Source organism: Zootoca vivipara, chromosome 11, assembly GCF_965207765.1.
Source record: "Zootoca vivipara chromosome 11, rZooViv2.hap1.1, whole genome shotgun sequence".
Classification (NCBI taxonomy): Eukaryota; Metazoa; Chordata; class Lepidosauria; order Squamata; family Lacertidae; genus Zootoca; species Zootoca vivipara.
Window position 1 is genome coordinate 56,720,109 of NC_142594.1, and position 20,110 is coordinate 56,740,218.

Genomic DNA, 20,110 nt, shown 5'->3' on the forward strand with positions numbered 1-20,110 from the left:
ATAGTCAAGCCTGGAGGTGATCGTCGCATGGATCACTGTGGCCAGATCAGGGCGAGAGAGGTAAGGGACCAACTGCTTGATGCAGCTCCGGAGCTGCAGGTTGCAGACCCCTGGCCTAGGCTATGTCAAAGACAAAGGTCCGTATAGTTAAAGCTATGTTTTTCCCAGTAGTGATGTATGGAAGTGAGAGCTGGACCATAAAGAAGGCTGATCGCCAAAGAATTGATGCTTTTGAATTATGGTGCTGGAGGAGACTCTTGAGAGTCCCATGGACTGCAAGAAGATCAAACCTATCCATTCTGAAGGAAATCAGCCCTGAGTGCTCCCTGGAAGGACAGATCCTGAAGCTGAGGCTCCAATACTTTGGCCACCTCATGAGAAGAGAAGAATCCTTGGAAAAGAGCCTGATGTTGGGAAAGATTGAGGGCACAAGGAGAAGGGGACGACAGAAAATGAGATGGTTGGACAGTGTTCTCGAAGCTACGAACATGAGTTTGACCAAACTGCGGGAGGCAGTGGAAGACAGGAGTGCCTGGCGTTCTCTGGTCCATGGGGTCACGAAGAGTCGGAAACGACTAAACAACAACAACAACATGTCAAAGACTGTATTCTCCCACACAAACCTGCCTGGGGCCCAGAGATCTTTGGTGAGGGGCTTCTCTCAGTCCAACCACAATCACAAGCAGGTGACATGGGAAGAGGGCCTGGAAGTCCCTTCCTAGAGAAGTTAGACTGGCTCCCTCTGGCATGCAAATACCTTTTCATTCCAACAGGTCTTTAGAAACTGGCTATTTTAAGGGAAAAGGACTAGTGCTGTGAGGTTTTTATTGTTAAGTATCTGTATTTTTAATATAATTTATATACATGTCATTTTAATTCTATTAGTCTTTAATTACTGTTTGTTTCATAAAATTTATATCTTGCCTATAAAAAGAAATCCTCAAAGTGGTTTTTTAAAAAGAAAAACCATAAAAATCAATTAAAATCGTAATACTTTAAAACATACAAAAGCTGTGTTTTTATATTTTTCTCTGCAAGCTGCCTTGAGTCCTTAGGTCGGGGGGGGGGGGGGAAGCAGAATATAAATAAATGTAATAACAACAGTGCCTGTATCGTCTGTGTCCTTTCCACACTAATGTGTGTCTCTCATCTGGTACGATGATAGATATTTGAGTTGTTATAAATATTTGTTTCTGTGAAATGGCATTTCCATGGGGTGGTGGTGGTGTTCCACACCTGCTTTTTCCAGTAAATTATGCAATTCCACGGCCAGGACAAGAGGAAGTTCTACCTGCTAGGCAACCTTTTCTTTGTTAATTCTCATTGTTTGCTTTTCACAAGACCTGGAGAGGTTCTCACCAGAACTGTTGAAAACCTTTTGCATGAAACATTTATGCTTGTTGACTTTTCTCAGCTGTGCTCAACCCAAGGCAAAGATGACCCGAAAAACAAATGCGAGTTTATGCAAAGGAAAAGACTTAGCTGCTGTGTTTGTAAGAGCCACTAGCTTTATTTTTTCTCCTGTTTTCACAGGATTTTTGCACAACACGCTGTGAAGTCATTTCTGGCACATGACTCAAGTTTCATGACTCAAGTTATAAACAGAGTTCAAATATGAAAATGCCAAAATGACAGAAGGAAGTCTACATACAGAACGACACAAAGTGTGTGCCTACTAGACAGTGCTGCCGCTAGCTAGATTGGCTAGATCCAAGCTTTGAGGGTGGGGGGCAAGTATGACTGGGTGGATATGGATGTTGTTAAAAAAAACCATAGCCAAGGGAGATATTACCAAGCTCCTTGAAGTTGCTCTAACTTTGACAACCACCCGGCACTGTCTCCTTCAATGTTGCCTCCTCTAGAAATTGCCAGGGAAACCTTCCAGTGGCAAGTTTACTGAGCTAATCCTGATGAAGCGTCACAAGAGAAACACCATGGAATTTAAGAAAATGGATTGTAGGTTACGGAGTAGAATGGAAATCCCTTTCTACTGGAGGCAAAACTTGGTATAAAGACACACATATTTCATCAGAGAATGGCTTTCAAAAGGTAAATTAAACTACCTGAGTGATTAAAATATGAAGTTCAATCCCATTTTTTTATGACCAGATCCTTAATCAGGAGGACAACAACAACAACAAAATGGCCACCCAAGACATCCATCCTGTCACATTTTATTTCATGTACTGGGAGATAAATTGGAACATCCCATACAATCAACAAAATTTACAGTTTCTCTGAAGGAAATGTAAAAAACAAACAAGCTTTATCATGATTTATCGTTTATTATTAGCAACAATAGCATTTCTGCAAGGCCAAGAAAACATGATTTGCATGTTAGAGAATCAGTGATTTCAGGACTACATTTAAAAATTAAAACCATTATGAAAAATTTGTAGGGGAAGCATCTGTCCTTCCCCTACAGGCATTTATTCAGCGCTCACACAAACACACCAACTACCCCCTGGTTATATCCCTTGCTGCCGTCTGCAGCACCGGGACAAAGCCTGTGATCTGTGCGAGTGAGTTTCCACAATCGATACTTAACTCCTGCCCCCAAAATTGGCATAAAAACCTCATGAGGACTACATGTTCAACTGACTGGCACCCTTTCAAAGAAGTGTTGCCTGAGTAACAGACATCCAAATTGAAACAGCTCAGCCTCCCCCCTCTTTTGCTGTGTCTTCCATCCTCTTTGCTGCTCCCTTTTTGGGTTACACCTTGGGCTGCTGCACTTGTGGCACCAGCACCTAACCTTGCTAGCAAGGCGCAAGAGTTCTGCCCAGAAACAATCTGCAACTGGGCTTTCCTGGATGCTCCCCCCCCCCTTACCACACCAGGGAGCCCCAGCACCTTGCCTCTGCTGCTGCCTGTCCAGCCCTTACTGATCTAGGGGAGCAGGAGCTCCAAGTTCACAGCTGGACCCCTGCTTCAGGCACAGCAGTGCTCTCTGCCGCCACTGCCTTTGCTAGGCCAACTCGTCAGCCAAGCTCTGTGATACCAATCTATAGAGTATGGGTGCAACTCTTCCACGGGTTGTCATGGGGCCCAAACGCTCATCTGTTGTTGATGAGCACTGGCGGGACGCAGGGCTGGCCTGCAAACTCGTCTTGCTGCTTGCCGACGCCTGGTTGCACCTGCCAACCGGATACAAATGGCTCCCTAGGATTAGAAGCGCTGGAATTTATATTGTTAGTCCTCAAGGCCTGATTGCTCCTAGAGTTCCACTGCTGAATGGTACTCGTCTGCTTGCCAGGAGCTTCGCACGGTGGGTCCTGAAGCGCCTTATACTCTGTGTCAGAAAGGGGGAATGTGCGGGGCTCCCACGGCTGGACGTTCTACGACAGAGAGAAAGACCAGCAGTGTTAATGGAATATAATAATGATGATGATAAATTATTTGTACCCCGCCCATCTGGCTGGGCTTCCCCGGTCACTCTGGGCAGCTTCCAACAAAGATTTAAAATACGTTAAAATGTCACACATTAAAAGCTTCCCTGAACAGGGCTGCCTTCAGATGTCTTCTAAATGTCAGTTATTTATTTATCTCTTTGACATCTGATGGGAGGGCATTCCACAAGGTGGGTGCCACTACCGAGAAGGCCCTCTGCCTGGTTCCCTGTAGCTTTGCTTCTTGCAGTGAGGAAACCTCCAGAAGGCCCTTGGCGCTGGACCTCAGTGTCCAGGCAGAACGATGGGGGAGGAGACGCTCCTTCAGCTATACTGGGCCGAGGCTGTTTAGGGCTTTAAAGGTCAACACCAACACTTTGAATTGTGCTCAGAAACATACTGGGGGCCAATGTAGGTCTTTCAATTATATATATAATTTTTTTTGTCCAGTAGCACTTTAGAGACCAACTAAGTTTGTTCTGGGACGTGGGTGGCACTGTGGTCTAAACCACTGAGCCTCTTGGGCTTGCCGATCAGAAGGTCAGCGGTTCGAATCCCCCCTAACAGGGTGAGCTCCCGTTGCTCTGTCCCAACTCCTGCCAACCTAGTAGTTCGAAAGCATGCCAAAAGTGCAAGTAGATAAATAGGTACTGCTCCAGTGGGAAGGTAAATGCCGTTTCCATGCACTGTTCTGGTTTCGGTGTTCTGTTGCGCCGGAAGTGGCTTAGTCATGCTGGCCACATGACCCAAAAAAACTGTCTGTGGACAAATGCCGGCTCCCCCGGCCTGTAAAGCAAGATGAGCGCCGCAACCCCAGAGTCGTCTGTGACTGGATGTAACTGTCAGGGGTCCTTTACCTTTTTTAAGTTTGTTCTGGGTATACCCAGAACAAATTTAGTTGGTCGCTAAGGTGCTACTGGACAATAAAATTTTATTTATTTATTTCGACTGCATCAGAGCAACACGGCTACCTACCTGAATCTGGAATATAATATATTATTGTCATTTGAGGAGGGGGCATGAGAAAGAGAAAGAGAGAGATTATGCTTGGATGAGATTAAAAAACAGAGGAGGAGCTTTTCTCTTGAACAACAAAATTAACAGTAATCATCCTCTCAACCCTTATTCACAGGTCTAGTTTATATATGCCACTTTCTTTATCTTGATAAATATGATGCCTTCCGTAGAATGAGAAGCTGTTTTAAGTCACTGGCAACAAGATGCCAAAGTGCTCAGCTCAGATATCATGCTAAGCACAATTAAAAGGCCACACTATAGAATAAGCATTTAAGCAAACCATGCTTTAGAGATGCATGTCAGCTTTCATTCTTCATCTGCTTAACACTCAGCTTCATTGGCTTACTCCTATTTCAGTGGGGCACAGAGAAACACAGTAGGTGCCTTTACTATCTTAGCTGTGCCTCCTTAACTGTGGTAAGATCAAAGGCAATGTAGTTTGCAAACTAGTTTCAATACTCTTGTTTGTCTGCCTTTACAAACCATGGTTTATGAACCAATATAGGTTCAGAGGTAAAAACTATGCCTTGGCATCATGCAACCACAAGACTAACAACTCAATTTTTGTGACACCTTTTTGGAAGTAAAGGTTACAAGGTTTAACTTGTTTTTTTCCCTACCCACAGCACACAAATGCAAACAATTCACTGCAATGATACATTCAAAGTCCAAATATAGAAGATTTATTTGCATCCCCTTCATCCCCGGAACTGCTTGTGAGCAATTCTTCGACTGTATTCTCTTGTCTTTCATGGCAAATCCAAAATGCTGACATCATTTTATACTCTGAACTAGTGGAATTCAGCCCGTTTAAAAACGGGCGCTAGAACGCTGCTGTTGTGCAGCGCCGGCATGGGACGGAGCTTCGGAGGTCTCCGAAGCCCCGTCTCATGCGGGAGGTGTGCGGCGAGGCGACGGGGGGGGGGGGAGAGAAGCACTTCTCCCGCCCCCCCCCCCGCCGCGCACCTCCCGCATGAGACGGGGCTTCGGAGACCTTCTCCGAAACTCCGTCCCATGCCGGCGCTGCGTGCCGAGGCGGCGGGGGGGGGAGGAACGCTTCGCCGCCCCGCCGGGCACCTCCCGCATGTCCCGCGCTGCGTGGTGAGGCGGCGGGGAGGAGCGTTTCCCCCCCCCCCGCCGCCTCGCCGCGCACCTCCCGCATGAGACGGGGCTTCGGAGAAGGTCTCCGAAGCCCCGTCCCATGTCGGCGCTGCGTGGTGAGGCGGCGGGGGGGAGGAGCGCTTCTCCCCCCCGCCGCCTCACAGCGCACCTCCCGCATGAGACGGGGCTTCGGAGAAGGTCTCCGATGCCCCGTCCCATGTCGGCGCTGCGTGCCGAGGCGGCGGGGGGGAGGAGCGCTTCTCCTCCCCCCCGCCACGCACGCCAAGCCAGTCCCCGAGCCGAAGTGCGGCGCGGCGGGTGCTTTTCGCTGTTTGCCTCCCCCTTCGCTCCGGGAAGGCAAACGGCGAAAATCCCCCGCCGCGCCGCACTTCGGCTCGGGGACTGGCTTGGCGGCGGCGGGAAAAAGGGGAGGAATTCCTCCCCTTCTTCCCGCCGCCGCCAAGCCAAAGCCGGCTTCCCTCGGCGCCCGCTGCCGCTTCGGCTTCCTCGGGGAAGCAAGCAGGCGGGCTGTCTGCCTGCTTGTGTTCGCCGAGGAAGTGCCATCCCATGCCGGCGGTGCGCGGCAAGGCTGCCGGGGGAGCGCTTCCTTCCCCCGCCGCCTCCAGCATGAGACTGGGCTTCGGAGCGGCGGTTGGCGTAGCGGCGGTTGGCCGTTGTCCCTCCGTCCAATCCCCGTGTCTCTGGGGTACATGCGCAGTACCCCAGGGACACACGGGACAACTGGACGCAGGGACAACTTGGACATTATTATATAGGATGAGCGACCACGGTGGGCAATGAAGATGACAGAAATGATTCAAATATGTATGGTTTGCCAAGTAAACAGGCTGTATATTAGCTCTCCAAGTAGAAACACAGGTCCTCACCTGAATATCTTCATCCATTTCTGAGAAGGAGAAACTTGTGTCTTCACTAAAGGACACACTGTTTCTGCCCCTGCCCTTTATGAGGAGGGGCTGCAGAACATTGGAAAGTTCTGGGCTGAGAGACCCCATGGGAGAATTTGCATACTGGAGATGGTTAAGATTATGTGACGTGGCATCTGGAGAGCCCGGCTGAGGAATCCATCGGCCATCTGCTCTGCTAGAGCTCCTAAAAGAAAAACACGCCACAAAAACCAATCATACTGTGAACTGTGAGGACAACTGTTACATGTGAGAACTGTAAAACTCAAAGAAGCAGAGAGGCCTATAGCCAAGGTATCATGCAGAATTTCAGAACGAACTTTTCACCCATTCTGCACACTCTTTAAAAACAACAGGAGCGTGCTGGGTGGGTGGGGGAGAGTCCACTTGACTTTTCACTGCCATATTTACAGCCAGCACTCTCACTCTGGCAATAATTCTACTCATGGATTTGACAATGAGGCTAAACTACTAGATTCTACCTGGTTCAATCAAGGGAATGTGGCTTAATACAGAGATCTTAGCTGCTACATATTGCAATAATTCTAGTCCTCAGTGTTTGCAGCAGCACAGGATACTAAGGCTCTGAAATTAAAACGAGATCCAATGGCAGTCCTCCTACAGACAGTGGGGTGTGTGATTTCATTTATCCTGTTATGCTGTTACGATAAATAATAATAATAATAATAATAATAATAATAATAATAATAATAATAATAATAATAATTTATTATTTATACACCGCCCATCTGGCCGGGTCTCCCCAGCCACTCTGGGCGGCTTCCAACAGAAAAATACAACACAATAATCTATTAAACATTAAAAGCTTCCCTGAACAGGGCTGCCTTCAGATGTCTTCTAAAAGTCTGGTAGTTGTTTTCCTTTTTGACATCTGTTGGGAGGGCGTTCCACAGGGCGGGTGCCACCACCGAGAAGCCCCTCTGCCTAGTTCCCTGCAACTTGGCTTCTCGCAACAAGGGAACCGCCAGAAGGCCCTCGGTGCTGGACCTCAGTGTCCGGGCAGAATGATGGAGGTGGAGACGCTCCTTCAGGTATACTGGATCGAGGCCATTTAGGGCTTTAAAGGTCAGCACCAACACTTTGAATTGTGCTCGGAAACGTACTGGGAGCCAATGTAGATCTTTCAAGACCGGTGTTATGTGGTCTTGGCGGCCGCTCCCAGTCACCAGTCTAGCTGCCGCATTCTGGATTAGTTGTAGTTTCCGAGTCACCTTCAAAGGTAGCCCCAGTAGAGCGCATTGCAGTAGTCCAAGCGAGAGATAACTAGAGCATGCACCACTCTGGCGAGACAGTCTGCAGGCAGGTAGGGTCTCAGCCTGTGTACCAGATGCAGCTGATAGACAGCTGCCCTGGACACAGAATTGACCTGCGCCTCCATGGACAGCTGGGAGTCCAAAATGACTCCCAGGCTGCGCACCTGGTCCTTCAGGGGCACAGTTACCCCATTCAGGACCAGGGAGTCCTCCACACCTGCCCGCCTCCTGTCCCCCACAAACAGTACTTCTGTCTTGTCAGGATTCAACCTCAATCTGTTAGCCGTCATCCATCCTCCAACCACCTCCAGACACTCACACAGGACCTTCACTGCCTTCACTGGTTCTGATTTTAAAGAGAGGTAGAGCTGGGTATCATCCGCATGCTGATGAACACCCAGCCCAAACCCCCTGATGATCTCTCCCAGCAGTTGCATGTAGATGTTAAAAAGCATGGGGGAGAGGACAGAACCCTGAGGCACCCCACAAGTGAGAGCCCAGGGGTCTGAACACTTACGATGCTTCCAAATCTTCATGGAAGCTAGTTCTCTTTCTACCTGCTCTTACTCCATTACTTTCTGAAAACACAGAGGCTCAAAATATGATAAATCTCTATTATAAGGGAAATTCCACAGCTGCGTCCAAGCCCGCTTGCATACTTTTGGAGGAGCACCCTTAATAAAAGCTTATTCATTCGTTATTTTAAACCTGTCAACAGACGGGAATCGTGCGGGTGGGTGAACTGTCCCAAAGCTATCAAATAATTTCCTAGCTAAGGAGAAACTTAAATCTAGTCTACTAAGACTCAATGCAAAACTCCTAATCCACCCAACCAGTTCACTTTACTCACTCTTCATCAATGCTTTGCTCACAAGTTCTGCAGGAAACAAATATAATCCAACATGGGAATACTGTACAACTATTCCACAACACATAGCTAACAGCAAATGTTAGGATACCTGTTCCCTCGCCTGTGGGAAGTGCTTCCTGCCCAGGAATCCCAACGAGCCCTTTCCAGCTCTTCATATTTTTGGTGGTGGTTCAGATATGTCTCATCAGAAATATCTTCCAGCTAGGACAAAAGAAAGTTATTTTTGACACATTCAAGAGTCAAAGCTGTTTCTAAATAGATGCTGTCCACCCCCTCACCCCAAGATACACAGGAAAAATAACCACATAATCTGTACAGGCCCAGCAGTGCAAAAGTTTTAGAAAGTAGTTTCCCCCTTCCCACAGTTGCTAGAACATCACAGGTGTACACAAGTAGACAGGACTGTTTTGGTAAACATGGCTACCAAATAAAGTACATTGTTGTTGTTTAGTCGTGTCCGACTCTTCGTGACCCCATGGACCAAGGCACGCCAGGCACTCCTGTCTTCCACTGCCTCCCGCAGTTTGGTCAAACTCATGTTCGTAGCTTTGAGAACACTGTCCAACCATCTCATCTTCTGTCGCCCCCTTCTCCTAGTGCCCTCCATCTTTCCCAACATCAAGGTCTTTTCCAAGGATTCTTCTCTTCTCATGAGGTGGCCAAAGTATTGGAGCCTCAGCTTCATGATCTGTCCTTCCAGCGAGCACTCAGTGATATCCTTCAGAATGGATAGGTTTGATCTTCTTGCAGTCCATGGGACTCTCAAGAGTCTCAAAAGTACATTAATTTTGTCCAAAAATGGAACCAATTCTGCACCTTAATAATTAATTCATGGAACATGTGTATACAAACCTTTTGGATACACAAGAATGGAGATAACATTTTCTCACACAAAATAGGTTTTGCACTCCTCCATGGCAGTGTTATAATAATAATAATAATAATTTATTATTTATACCCCGCCCATCTGGCCGGGTTCCCCCAGCCACTCTGGGCGGCTTCCAAAAAAACAGAAATTCTAAAATACAGAAATCCATCAAACATTAAAAGCTTCCCTAAACAGGGCTGCCTTGAGATGCCTTCTAAAGGTCTGGTAATTGTTCTCTTTGACCTCTAGTGGGAGGGCATTCCACAGGGTGGGTGCCACTACCGAGAAGGCCCTCTGCCTGGTTCCCTGTAACTTGGCTTCTCGTAATGAGGGAACCGCCAGAAGGCCCTCGGAGCTGGACCTCAGTGTCCGGGCAGAACGATGGGGGTGGAGACGCTCCTTCAGGTATACCGGACCGAGGCCGTTTAGGGCTTTAAAGGTCAACACCAACACTTTGAATTGTGCTCGGAAATGTACTGGGAGCCAATGTAGGTCTTTTAGGACCGGTGTTATGTGATCTCGGCGGCCGCTCCCAGTCACCAGTCTAGCTGCCGCATTCTGGATTAGTTGTAGTTTCCGGGTCACCTTCAAAGGTAGCCCCACGTAGAGCGCATTGCAGTAGTCCAAGCGAGAGATAACTAGAGCATGCACCACTCTGGAGAGACAGTCACTGGGCAGGTAGGGACTCAGCCTGCGTACCAGATGGAGCTGATAAACAGCTGCCCTGGACACGGAGTTGACCTGTGCCTCCATGGACAGCTGTGAGTCTAAAATGACTCCCAGGCTGCGCACCTGGTCTTTCAGGGGCACAGTTACCCCATTCAGGACCAGGGAGTCCTCCACACCCGCCCGCCTCCTGTCCCCCACAAACAGTACTTCTGTCTTGTCAGGATTCAATCTCAATCTGTTAGCCGCCATCCATCCTCCAACCGCCTCCAAGCACTCACACAGGACCTTCACCGCCTTCACTGGTTCTGATTTAAAAGAGAGGTAGAGCTGGGTATCATCAGCATACTGATGGACACCCAGCCCAAACCCCCTGATGATCTCTCCCAGCGGCTGCATATAGATGTTAAAAAGCATGGGGGAGAGGACAGAACCCTGAGGCACCCCACAAGTGAGCGCCCAGGGGTCTGAACACTCATCCCCCACCACCACTTCTGAACACGGCCCAGGAGGAAGGAGCGGAACCACTGCATGACAGTGCCCCCAGCTCCCAAGCCCTCTAGACGGTCCAGAAGGATGTTATGGTCGATGGTGTCAAAAGCCGCTGAGAGATCCAGCAGAACAAGGAAACAGCTCTTACCTTTGTCCCTAGCCCGCCGGAGATCATCGACCAGTGCGACCAAGGCAGTTTCAGTCCCATGATGAGGCCTGAATCCTGACTGGAAGGGATCCAAATGGTCCGCTTCTTCCAGGCGTGCCTGGAGTTGTTCCGCAACCACTCGCTCAATCACCTTGCCCAAGAATGGAAGATTTGAGACTGGGCGATAGTTGGCCATATTGGCTGGATCTAAAGATGGTTTTTTAAGAAGCGGTTTAAGAACCGCCTCTTTCAGCGGGTCTGGGAAGGCTCCCTCATGGAGAGAAGCATTTACCAACCCGCGAAGCCCATCGCCCAGCCCTTCCTGGCTAGCTTTTATAAGCCTGGATGGGCAAGGATCAAGGAGACAGGTGGTTGGTTTCATTCGTCTAAGCAGCCTGTCCACATCCTCGGAGGTAACAGATTGAAATTGATCCCACAAAACTTGACTAGACAGGACTCTAGCACTCCCCCGCCCCGGCCCTGCTCCCACGGTGGAGTCTACCTCTTCCCGAATCTGAGTGACTTTATCTGCAAAAAACTTTGCAAAATCATTGCAGGAGATCATGTGGCCCGTACTGGGCCCGGATGGAACAGGTGGTTCCGCTAAATTGCGAACCATCTGGAAGAGTCTCCTGCTGCTGTTTTCTGCAGATGCGATGGAGACGGTGAAGAAGGTCCTCTTCGCCGTCGCCATTGCCACTTGGTAGGCTCGAAGTTGAGCTCTAGCCCGTGTCCGGTCTGATTCAAAATGAGTTTTCCACCACCGGCGCTCTAGCCGTCTCAACGACTGTTTCATTGCCCTCAGCGCCGGGGAAAACCACGGGGCTGTCCGGGCTCCATGCAATCTGAGAGGGCGCTTCGGAGCCAGACAGTCAATAGCGCTGGTTAACTCCGCATTCCAGCGGGCCACCAGGGAATCAGCTGAAAGGCCATCGACATGGGATAAAACATCCCCTACCACTCTTTGGAAGCCAATTGGATCCATTAAGTAGCGGGGGCGGACCATCCGAATCGGTCCCACAGTCTTGCAGTCTTGCAGTCTTGAATGAGAACAAACCAAAAGGAGCACATGTTTGCTTTGATGACTGATTGGTTCGAGACACAAAATGAATGTACTGTAGAGTCATATGACTGCTGGCAGGACAAGCAAGGTAAGAATGGTGGTCTGTCAACTAAGGGAGTCAATTCTATGTAAAGTGACGCTGTACACAGTAAATACAAGGCAAGAGAAGCCCTGGTCCACGCAAGCCTAGTTAGACCGAAGCACTGCTTGAGGCATGAGATAATGACCAGACCTCTTTCTCCTCACCTCTGAATCTACTTCTCCTGAGGTCTTCAGCTCTTTGAGATCCACCATTCTCCAGCTGCAGGAAGAAAATGACTCAGGGTTAGGGTAATCTCTGCAAATACTGCAAACAACTGCATCAACCAAGTGTACTCCAGGGCTTGGCTTGCTATGGTGCTGCTGCTTCCTCACCAGGTAGACACTGAGGCAATGCCACATTCTGAAGTCGAATACCTTCTCCAAAAAATCGCCAAAGGAGATGTCAAAACTGGCTATGCCAAATTAGCTCTAGTGCTCACTTGTGCAAGTCCTAAAAACCATGCAAGTTTCACCTTTCTCATATGCAGCTGGCAAGTGGACCTGCTAAATATCTACTGCTGAAATAGGGTGGGGGACGATGAAATGTGAGATGCACAGAAGCCGGGTAAGTGCACACACCATCCTCCGGCACCAGGAAATAAACCCATCCTTTATTCATGGCTATAGGGCTTCTTCAATTCCACTTTTAAAACATAAATTGATGTACAGTGGAACCTTGGTTCTCAAACTTCATCCGTTCCAGGAGTCTGTTCTACTCCTGAAACTGTTCGAAAACCAAGGTGCGGCTTCCAATTGGCTGCAGGAGCTTCCTGCATTCAAGCGGACTTCTGGGTTTTCGGCATTCAGGAGCCAAAATGGTAAAAGTACCTAGGTGTTTGAGAATCAAGGTACGACTGTACAGTACAAACTCAATCAACCTCAACTGCTATTGACTATGCAGCACGAATGGATTTATTGACGTGGGGCGTGTCATATAATTATTTGGGAAACTGCTTTGTGTGCTATATAGCAGGGAAAGGGTGTGTGTGTGTTTAAGAGCAAGTTCTAACCCTCCATCCTGTGGAAGTAAACATACATTGCTTGCACCCAAAATTCCTCAAGAGCCATGAGGGCTAGAAAACTGCTCCACAGCTGCAAAATAACTTTAAAAGGAAACAAGAGTTGGCAGTGGAGGAAGATGTGCTTTAGGGTCAGGTGCAAGTAACCTGTGAAGCTACACTGGCTGGAAATTATGGGTGTCAAGATTCCAGGGCACCCAGGTCCTGCTGTAATACACAATTCAGCCACTGAGTGATTGGTCAGTTCATGGCATTATAAGTTCCTCCACACCTGGAAATACAGCTAATGATTCACCTAGAGGTTAAGTTAGGAAACTGCCACCATGCCTCAGGGCACTTTAGAAAGGAGTGTGTTGATGTGACAACTTCAAGAGGAGCTGTTCTTAGCCCAGCTCTGTCCTTGACTAGCAAAACGCCATTTGACATGGCGTGCTGTACATTTACTCTTACGAAAGAACAACTGGCTTTCTTGCAAGGGTATTCCCTTATGAAAAAACAATGCTCTTATGTCTAAATCAACATGCTCCAGCTGCTGTTTAAATGTGAAGAGCCTCCAGGTGAACCCACCTTGGTGTCAAAATCTCTTTATACTGTAGCTTCTCCACCCGTGTAGCTGCAGCCATTGACATGGGGATCACTATATTGTTGATGTCATAGGAACATTCCACCTTTTTCTTCTTGGCAGGCTGCTGAAACCAAACAAGGATCATCAGAAAAGAATACAAAAACATAGTACTGTCGCTCGCATTTCCTCCCAACACATCAAGTACAAGCACCCCATGGCTGGTTAACCAATGGCATCTAAAAGTCTGCACAGGCAAATACAGAATGTTTCAACATCTCTCTGCACCAGTGTGCTTGCTGTGAGACTGTGCTGGTGTGACCAAAGCAGCTGCAACCAATCTGAGCTTTAGGTCAACACTGATATGCCTGCAACAGCATCTCCTATTATTGGCCCAATGCTCCATGCAGAATCAATCTTGCCTGAATAAAAGGACTCTTAGGTGTGCCACGTTTTTGCACTGATTTGCTGCAACTGCTCTGTGCAGCGGTTGTTCTTAGCTGCCTTGAGCATGCCAATGGAAAGATGGTACATACATCTTAAAACATGAATAATGAGCAGCCACCCAACATTGAATGTGCTACAGAGCACAGAATGGGATGGGGAAAGTATCTTGACAGGGTGGGGCTAGGGGATGAGGTTTTCCAGGCAAAACTCCAAAGGCATTTCAGCCACCATGGAATACAACACTATTGGCCTGAGATATGGTTACTGAGATCCTTCCAACAGGGCAAGAGGCAACCATATAATCACAGTCAGGCTGTTTATTGATAAACACAGAAACCATCTTAAATATAGCTTAAGGCTTTTTAAAATACAAAGAGATGAAAAAGGATGAAGTAGTATATAGAAAAACACCCAAGACAAAAAGCTGAAGGACACAGGAATATTCTGCCCAAAGCAAACATGAAAAGGGGATAAGTGGATAGTCTTTTGCCTCTACTTCTACTGTACATTTTTTCAACCTTCAGGGCTTCCTTTTTCTTATGAAAAAAAAACCCAGCAATGGTTTGTGTTTTGTTTTTGGTTTATTTTAGTGTAGTAGTCTGCATATCTAACCAATAATATTCCTAAAAGAAAACAAAAAAAGCCACCAGGAGATATACTTGAAACAGCATAGCAAATGAGTTAGGAGATGATTCAAGGTTAAGAGAACAGCACATCATTTAAAAAACATTTTGCACTCCCAAACACGCCTCGCTCAGGGGAAAGATGAAAGAGGGTTAAGTTTAAAGCGAAGTCACCCAGCAACACTAATTCTTTATTTCCTCTTTGCAGTTCTGTTTGCCAGAGGGACTATGTTCCAACTCACCAACGTCGAGCTGCTAGCAGCCATGGAATTGGCAGGGACTTGGTTGGAGTGGGGGGCAGGAGTATTTTCAAAGCATAGAGATGGCACATGATGTAAAGAACTAGGTTTGTAGGTCTGAGGGCTAGGAACAAAAAAGCTGCGACTGGCCGATCCTTTCAGCAGAGGACCTGGTAATGAAAACATGAAATTAAGATTCACTCCAGTGAAATCCAGATCATTTAGTAAGTCACAGATATCCTGTGCTCATCAAGACAGACAGGAAATGAAGATATACTAATTCTGCAACTTCTGCTTAACGACCACATGGTAGATGGGAGTTCATTTTTTTCCACTGTACTTTCTGGAAATAAGTTTACCTGTGGTTTTTTTTTAAAATGTAGCTTGACTGCAGGGTAGATTTGATTTAAATCAAACTGATTTAAATCACGATTTAAATCACTAGTCAGTAAGGCTTGATTCAAATCATAGTTTTCTACATAAAGACTAATTCTTGCTGGTATAACTTTAATATGCAAGTAGATGAAGATTTTTAGAATAACAACTTTTCATATTAGTTTTTTATCCCCCGTTTAATAGGTTAATCATTCATATTTGGACAACTTTACTGTTGTACTTAGGAAGGAGAAAAATAATCATTACCTTAATAATAACAATTTAAATAGATTTATTCAACTGAAACAATAACATTACAGCATATGTTATTTGCTTAAACAAACATCCATGTTTGTTAACTAATTTGGCTAAACACAAACAAAATATATATATTTTAAGAAACTTAGACTGTCAGCCCAGCCTACACATGAAAAACTTAAATACTGTCCAAACAATCAGAAAAATATTGTTTCTATTCTATTCACTGAACTTCTTGAAACTTAGCACTGAAGGGGTTGTTTCTGTATTCATAGGTTTGTAGAACAATAGGATTAAGGTCTTTTTCTCAACTCTGTTCATGTCATAACATTTTTGCTGTGAAGAAGAGGCATGTGATCTCTGCTGAGTCAAATTCAGTTTTGAGAACTGCAAAAGTAAACCAAGCATCTGTGATAATATCTTGTAGGCAGAGAAACTGCCCAATAATCTTACAAAAACCTCTGCAAGAGCATGACATTGTGAATGGATTAATGGAATTTATTTACCCAAAAAATTAAACATATACAACCTTATTCTACATAATTAAAAAACTAATCTTTTTGGAATAACCTTTGGATGGTAATATAATATATTTTTGGAATAACCTTTGGATGGTAATATATTTTCCTCAAAAAGCATTTTATTTAAAAAAATCTGATTTAAATTTTAAAAAATCAGATTTTTTTGATATATTTTTTTAAATCATTGATTTTTATCCACCCTGCTTGACTGGAGGAGCAACATCAAGTGGGAGTGAACTGCAAGTGTATCTATATATGTTACCCTAAAATATTGCTCCCAATGCCCGTTTTGTAGACATCCTACCTAAACCACCAACAACCCTACTGTTAAAATTGATGCACAATGATGAGCAGCATGGAGAGAGTGGGCAGAGAATTTTCTTTTGCCTCTCTAGCACACTTCAAACTTGTGTTCATCCAATAAAATTAACACAATTGTTTTAGGAGAGACAAAAGGAAATACTCCATTTAGACAATGAATAATGAACTTAGGAGATACAGCGGTACCTCGGGTTACAGAAGCTTCAGGTTACAGACTCCACTAACCCAGAAATAGTACCTCAGGTTAAGAACTTTGCTTCAGGATGAGAACAGAAATTGTGCGGCAGCAGCGGGAGGCCCCATTAGCTAAAGCGGCACCTCAGGTTAATAATGGTTTCAGGTTAAGAACGGACCTCCAGAACGAATTAAGTTCTTAACTTGAGGTACCACTGTAGATTATGAGAAGATGACCAAGTAGGTGCTTTTAAAAAACCACTGGGGAAGTTCATGGAGGACTGTTATGACCAAGAGCTACTGACAGATATAAGCAGAACTCCCCTGGACAGATTCAACAGACCTCTGGTTTTCAGATATTGGGGACAAACATGCTATATCCAGCTCTTTCCACCTCCTTTCAGGGAGAGCCATGGGGGATTGGCCACTCTTGGAAACAAATAGACCTGGTTTGATTTTGCCCATAGCTGATCTTTTCCTCAGACAGAATGTAGCACCTTTAAGGGGAACTTGGGCCAAGAGCTAAAATAATGCTTCTCACATATTGCATATAATTTACCAGATGCAGAGAGAGATGATGAACAAATGTTGTTGGTAAGGTCTTTCAAACCCCACTGGGGTATCTTGAGAGTCTTGAGCTTATGACTCAGCCTGTGGTCCTCTCTCAGCAAGGCTTCAAAGTGTAAATGAAGAGGGTTCCCTATTAGCAGAAGAAAACAACCCACACTTGTTATTATTTGTTATTCAAATTTATATCCTGTAATTGTTGCAAATAATTCACAAATCATGATAATTGCACTGAATACTTCCGATAATTATAGTACATGCATATTAATGGTACAATATTTTGCTTCAGGTTTTTTAAAAAAGATGAGATCAGTTAGATTTCGCAAACTGTTCTTGTAGGTTTATGTAGTTTACATTGTGGGTTATTTTTGACCCTGATGGTTTGTGTGTAACTATATTATCTTACTTAAAAAGGGAAAGATCTCAGTGAAGGCATGATTTATTTTCTTTGTACTTGCAACTGGTGCCAAGCTCAATACCATCCATTTGGTATTTAACTTATATGGCTTTCCTGAATTATATTTGACTCCCAAAGCATACTGACAGGGCTGGGCAATATATTGATGTATTGTCCAAAGCCGGATTCAAGTCTATATTGTTATATCTGTTTCATAATTTTTGACCTGGTAATGTTGTGAATTCTCTCTCTCCCCCCCTCCCCCCTCCCTCTGTGTGTGTGTGTGGGGGGGCCTTCCTACAGGGAGCCTCCTCCCCTCTTGCTGACCAGCACTTCGCCCAGTGAGAGCAGCAGCAGTGGGTCAGGTGAGGGGAATCAGGAAGTGAGCGGGACAGAGATATCAGGGCTCAGCGATGTGGGAGAGCCCCTGCGCCGCCAGGACCAAGAGGTGGAGGGGAGCAGGCAGCCCCTTCCGGCGCCAGAGTTAAGGCGCGCCACCAAACGTAAGGTCGGGAGGAGGCGTTTCGGGGTGCCCAAACTCTTATGCTGGTCCTGTAGCCGGAAACGCCCGCTCCCGGATTCTGAGAGTGACTGAGGCATCATGTGTTTTTGGCTATCTGCTATGTGGGACCCAGGTGGCGCTGTGGGTTAAACCACAGAGTCTAGGGCTTGCCGATCAGAAGGTCGGCGGTTTGAATCCCTGCGACGGGGTGAGCTCCCGTTGCTCGGTCCCAGCTCCTGCCCACCTAGCAGTTCGAAAGCACATCAAAGTGCAAGTAGATAAATAGGGACCGCTCCGGCGGGAAGGTAAACGGCGTTTCCATGCGCTGCTCTGGTTCGCCAGAAGCAGCTTTGTCATGCTGGCCGCATGACCCGGAAGCTGTCTGCGGACAAACGCCGGCTCCCTCGGCCTATAGAGCGAGATGAGCGCCGCAACCCCAGAGTTGGACACGGCTGGACCTGATGGTCAGGGGCCCCTTTACTGTAAATACTATGCCCAATAACGATATTAAAGACAAGAGCAGACTCGGACGTTGTTACTCAAGAGTAGCTGCAACAACACCCTTACAGTGTGCTTTGCAAAAATCACAACACTGGAAAAACTGTGAAGCCAACCAATGCCTCTACATAGCTCGACCCTTATTTCAGACATTGTAATATATCGGTATATTGTGATGTTTAGCTGGTGATATATCGCAATGTTGAAAACCAGATATCGCCCAGCCCTACATAAACACAATCCATTTCAATATTAACAAAAAGTAGATGACTAAGGCTTGTCACATGTCACAGCACAGGAATCCTGCATGCTACGGTCAGCAAGGTTAAGTGTGGACCTTCACAGATTTGGCTTTTATCAACAAGGTCTGGCTCATTTTAAACCAGGGGTGGCTAACCTGTGGCCTCTAGATGCTGTTGGGATTCCAACTCCCATCAGCCCCAGCCACCATGTCCAACGGTCCAATAGCACATGGACATTATATAAATTAATGAATAATTAACAAACAGCAACAAAATTTGAAAGGCCACAAGTTAGCCACGCATGTTTGAAACGAATGATAGGGAGAGAAACGTTTGAGTGCTACTTTTACCAATGAGAGAATCACAATACAGTATAACACACCGGAATTTATACAAAGAAATGTGACTAAAGCAAAATAATGGCAGCACACTGCTTTTATTGCTTTCTAGTAATCTTTGTACATGATTCTCTTAAATCCCTTTAAAAGGTGATGTGTTAATTCTTTAGAGAAGCTGTCCTCCATGGAAATATCAAGCAAAGTAAAAGGAAACTCTTTTCTACATTATACAAATGCAGCCTCTACAAATGTGGCAGAAGACAGCAGTGCCAAAACCTCCACTGAGATACGATGGCGAACACTCAAGCTCATGCTAGTAGAATGAAGAAAAGCCACGTAAACAGGCAGGTTCTTCATTCCACATGAAGAGGCTGCTTATCATTTTACTCACCATGAGAAAATGATAGAATGGGATGGAAGCCTGAGTCCAGCAGAGCTACCCGCTCCTCTAAAGACATTGTCTCTGGGTCTATGGTCTGGACAGAGGCCTTAGAGTCACACAAGATGCAGGATTTGGGCCGTTCACAATTACACTTCATACTGAGAGGTTTCTGTGGCTGGAACACAAAGGAGATCAACAAAATAGTTATTAGCTGGAACGGTAAAATCGACCACTCTCTGTTTCAGACACAGGTTAAAGATGGCTGCAAACCAAGTAACCCAAAGGCCTAATACATCAAAAAGCAAAAGCACGACAAGCTCTGTGGAAAATGTTGCTTCTTCCTATGGGTACAGAATTGCTCCAGAGAACAAAGGCAAGCAAGAAGTGCCAAAACTCAGCAGTATAGGTGGGGCCTAAGAGTACAACCATCACTTCCTTTCCAATCTCTTCCTGTTCAGAATCCTGGCTCTTCCCTTTGCAAACATTCAATTTCTACTTGCTGTCATGACTGAATACAAACAGTGAGCTAAAAAAAAGTGTGATATATTACCTGTTCCCATGGCTCTCTTCATACTGCTGAACCCTTTTTTGGCAGAGCATTTAGCAATACTAGAATGACTACAACTGGGAGGCTCCAGGTTCAAATCCCTGCTCAGTGACAAAGTTTAGGATGATAGCCAGACCTACTGAAATCAATGGCCTTAAGTAACTAGGTGAGCTATCCCAGTGGAGATGCCACCCCTTTTTAA

The 20,110-nt window shown here is 46.1% G+C and overlaps 1 protein-coding gene across 4 annotated transcripts in view; it reads right to left on the minus strand.

Annotated features, from left to right (window-relative positions):
* Positions 1 to 2,158: 2,158 nt before the first annotated feature.
* Positions 2,159 to 20,110, minus strand: part of LOC118092061 (KAT8 regulatory NSL complex subunit 1) — a 55,081-nt gene continuing 37,129 nt past the window's right edge. For 2 of the 4 annotated variants that reach the window (XM_088653974.1, XM_060281042.2), the window contains 8 exons: positions 19,371 to 19,536; positions 16,995 to 17,135; positions 14,790 to 14,956; positions 13,483 to 13,601; positions 12,062 to 12,116; positions 8,667 to 8,779; positions 6,395 to 6,620; positions 2,159 to 3,338 (listed from right to left, as the gene is read on the minus strand). In XM_088653974.1, the coding sequence (XP_088510100.1) occupies positions 3,057 to 3,338; positions 6,395 to 6,620; positions 8,667 to 8,779; positions 12,062 to 12,116; positions 13,483 to 13,601; positions 14,790 to 14,956; positions 16,995 to 17,135; positions 19,371 to 19,536 (1,269 nt within the window). In that variant the 3' untranslated portion in view covers positions 2,159 to 3,056. Of the gene's footprint in view, positions 3,339 to 6,394; positions 6,621 to 8,666; positions 8,780 to 12,061; positions 12,117 to 13,482; positions 13,605 to 14,789; positions 14,957 to 16,994; positions 17,136 to 19,370; positions 19,537 to 20,110 lie in introns of all 4 variants that reach the window. The other 2 variants (XM_060281043.2, XM_060281041.2) reach the window with 1 other exon arrangement.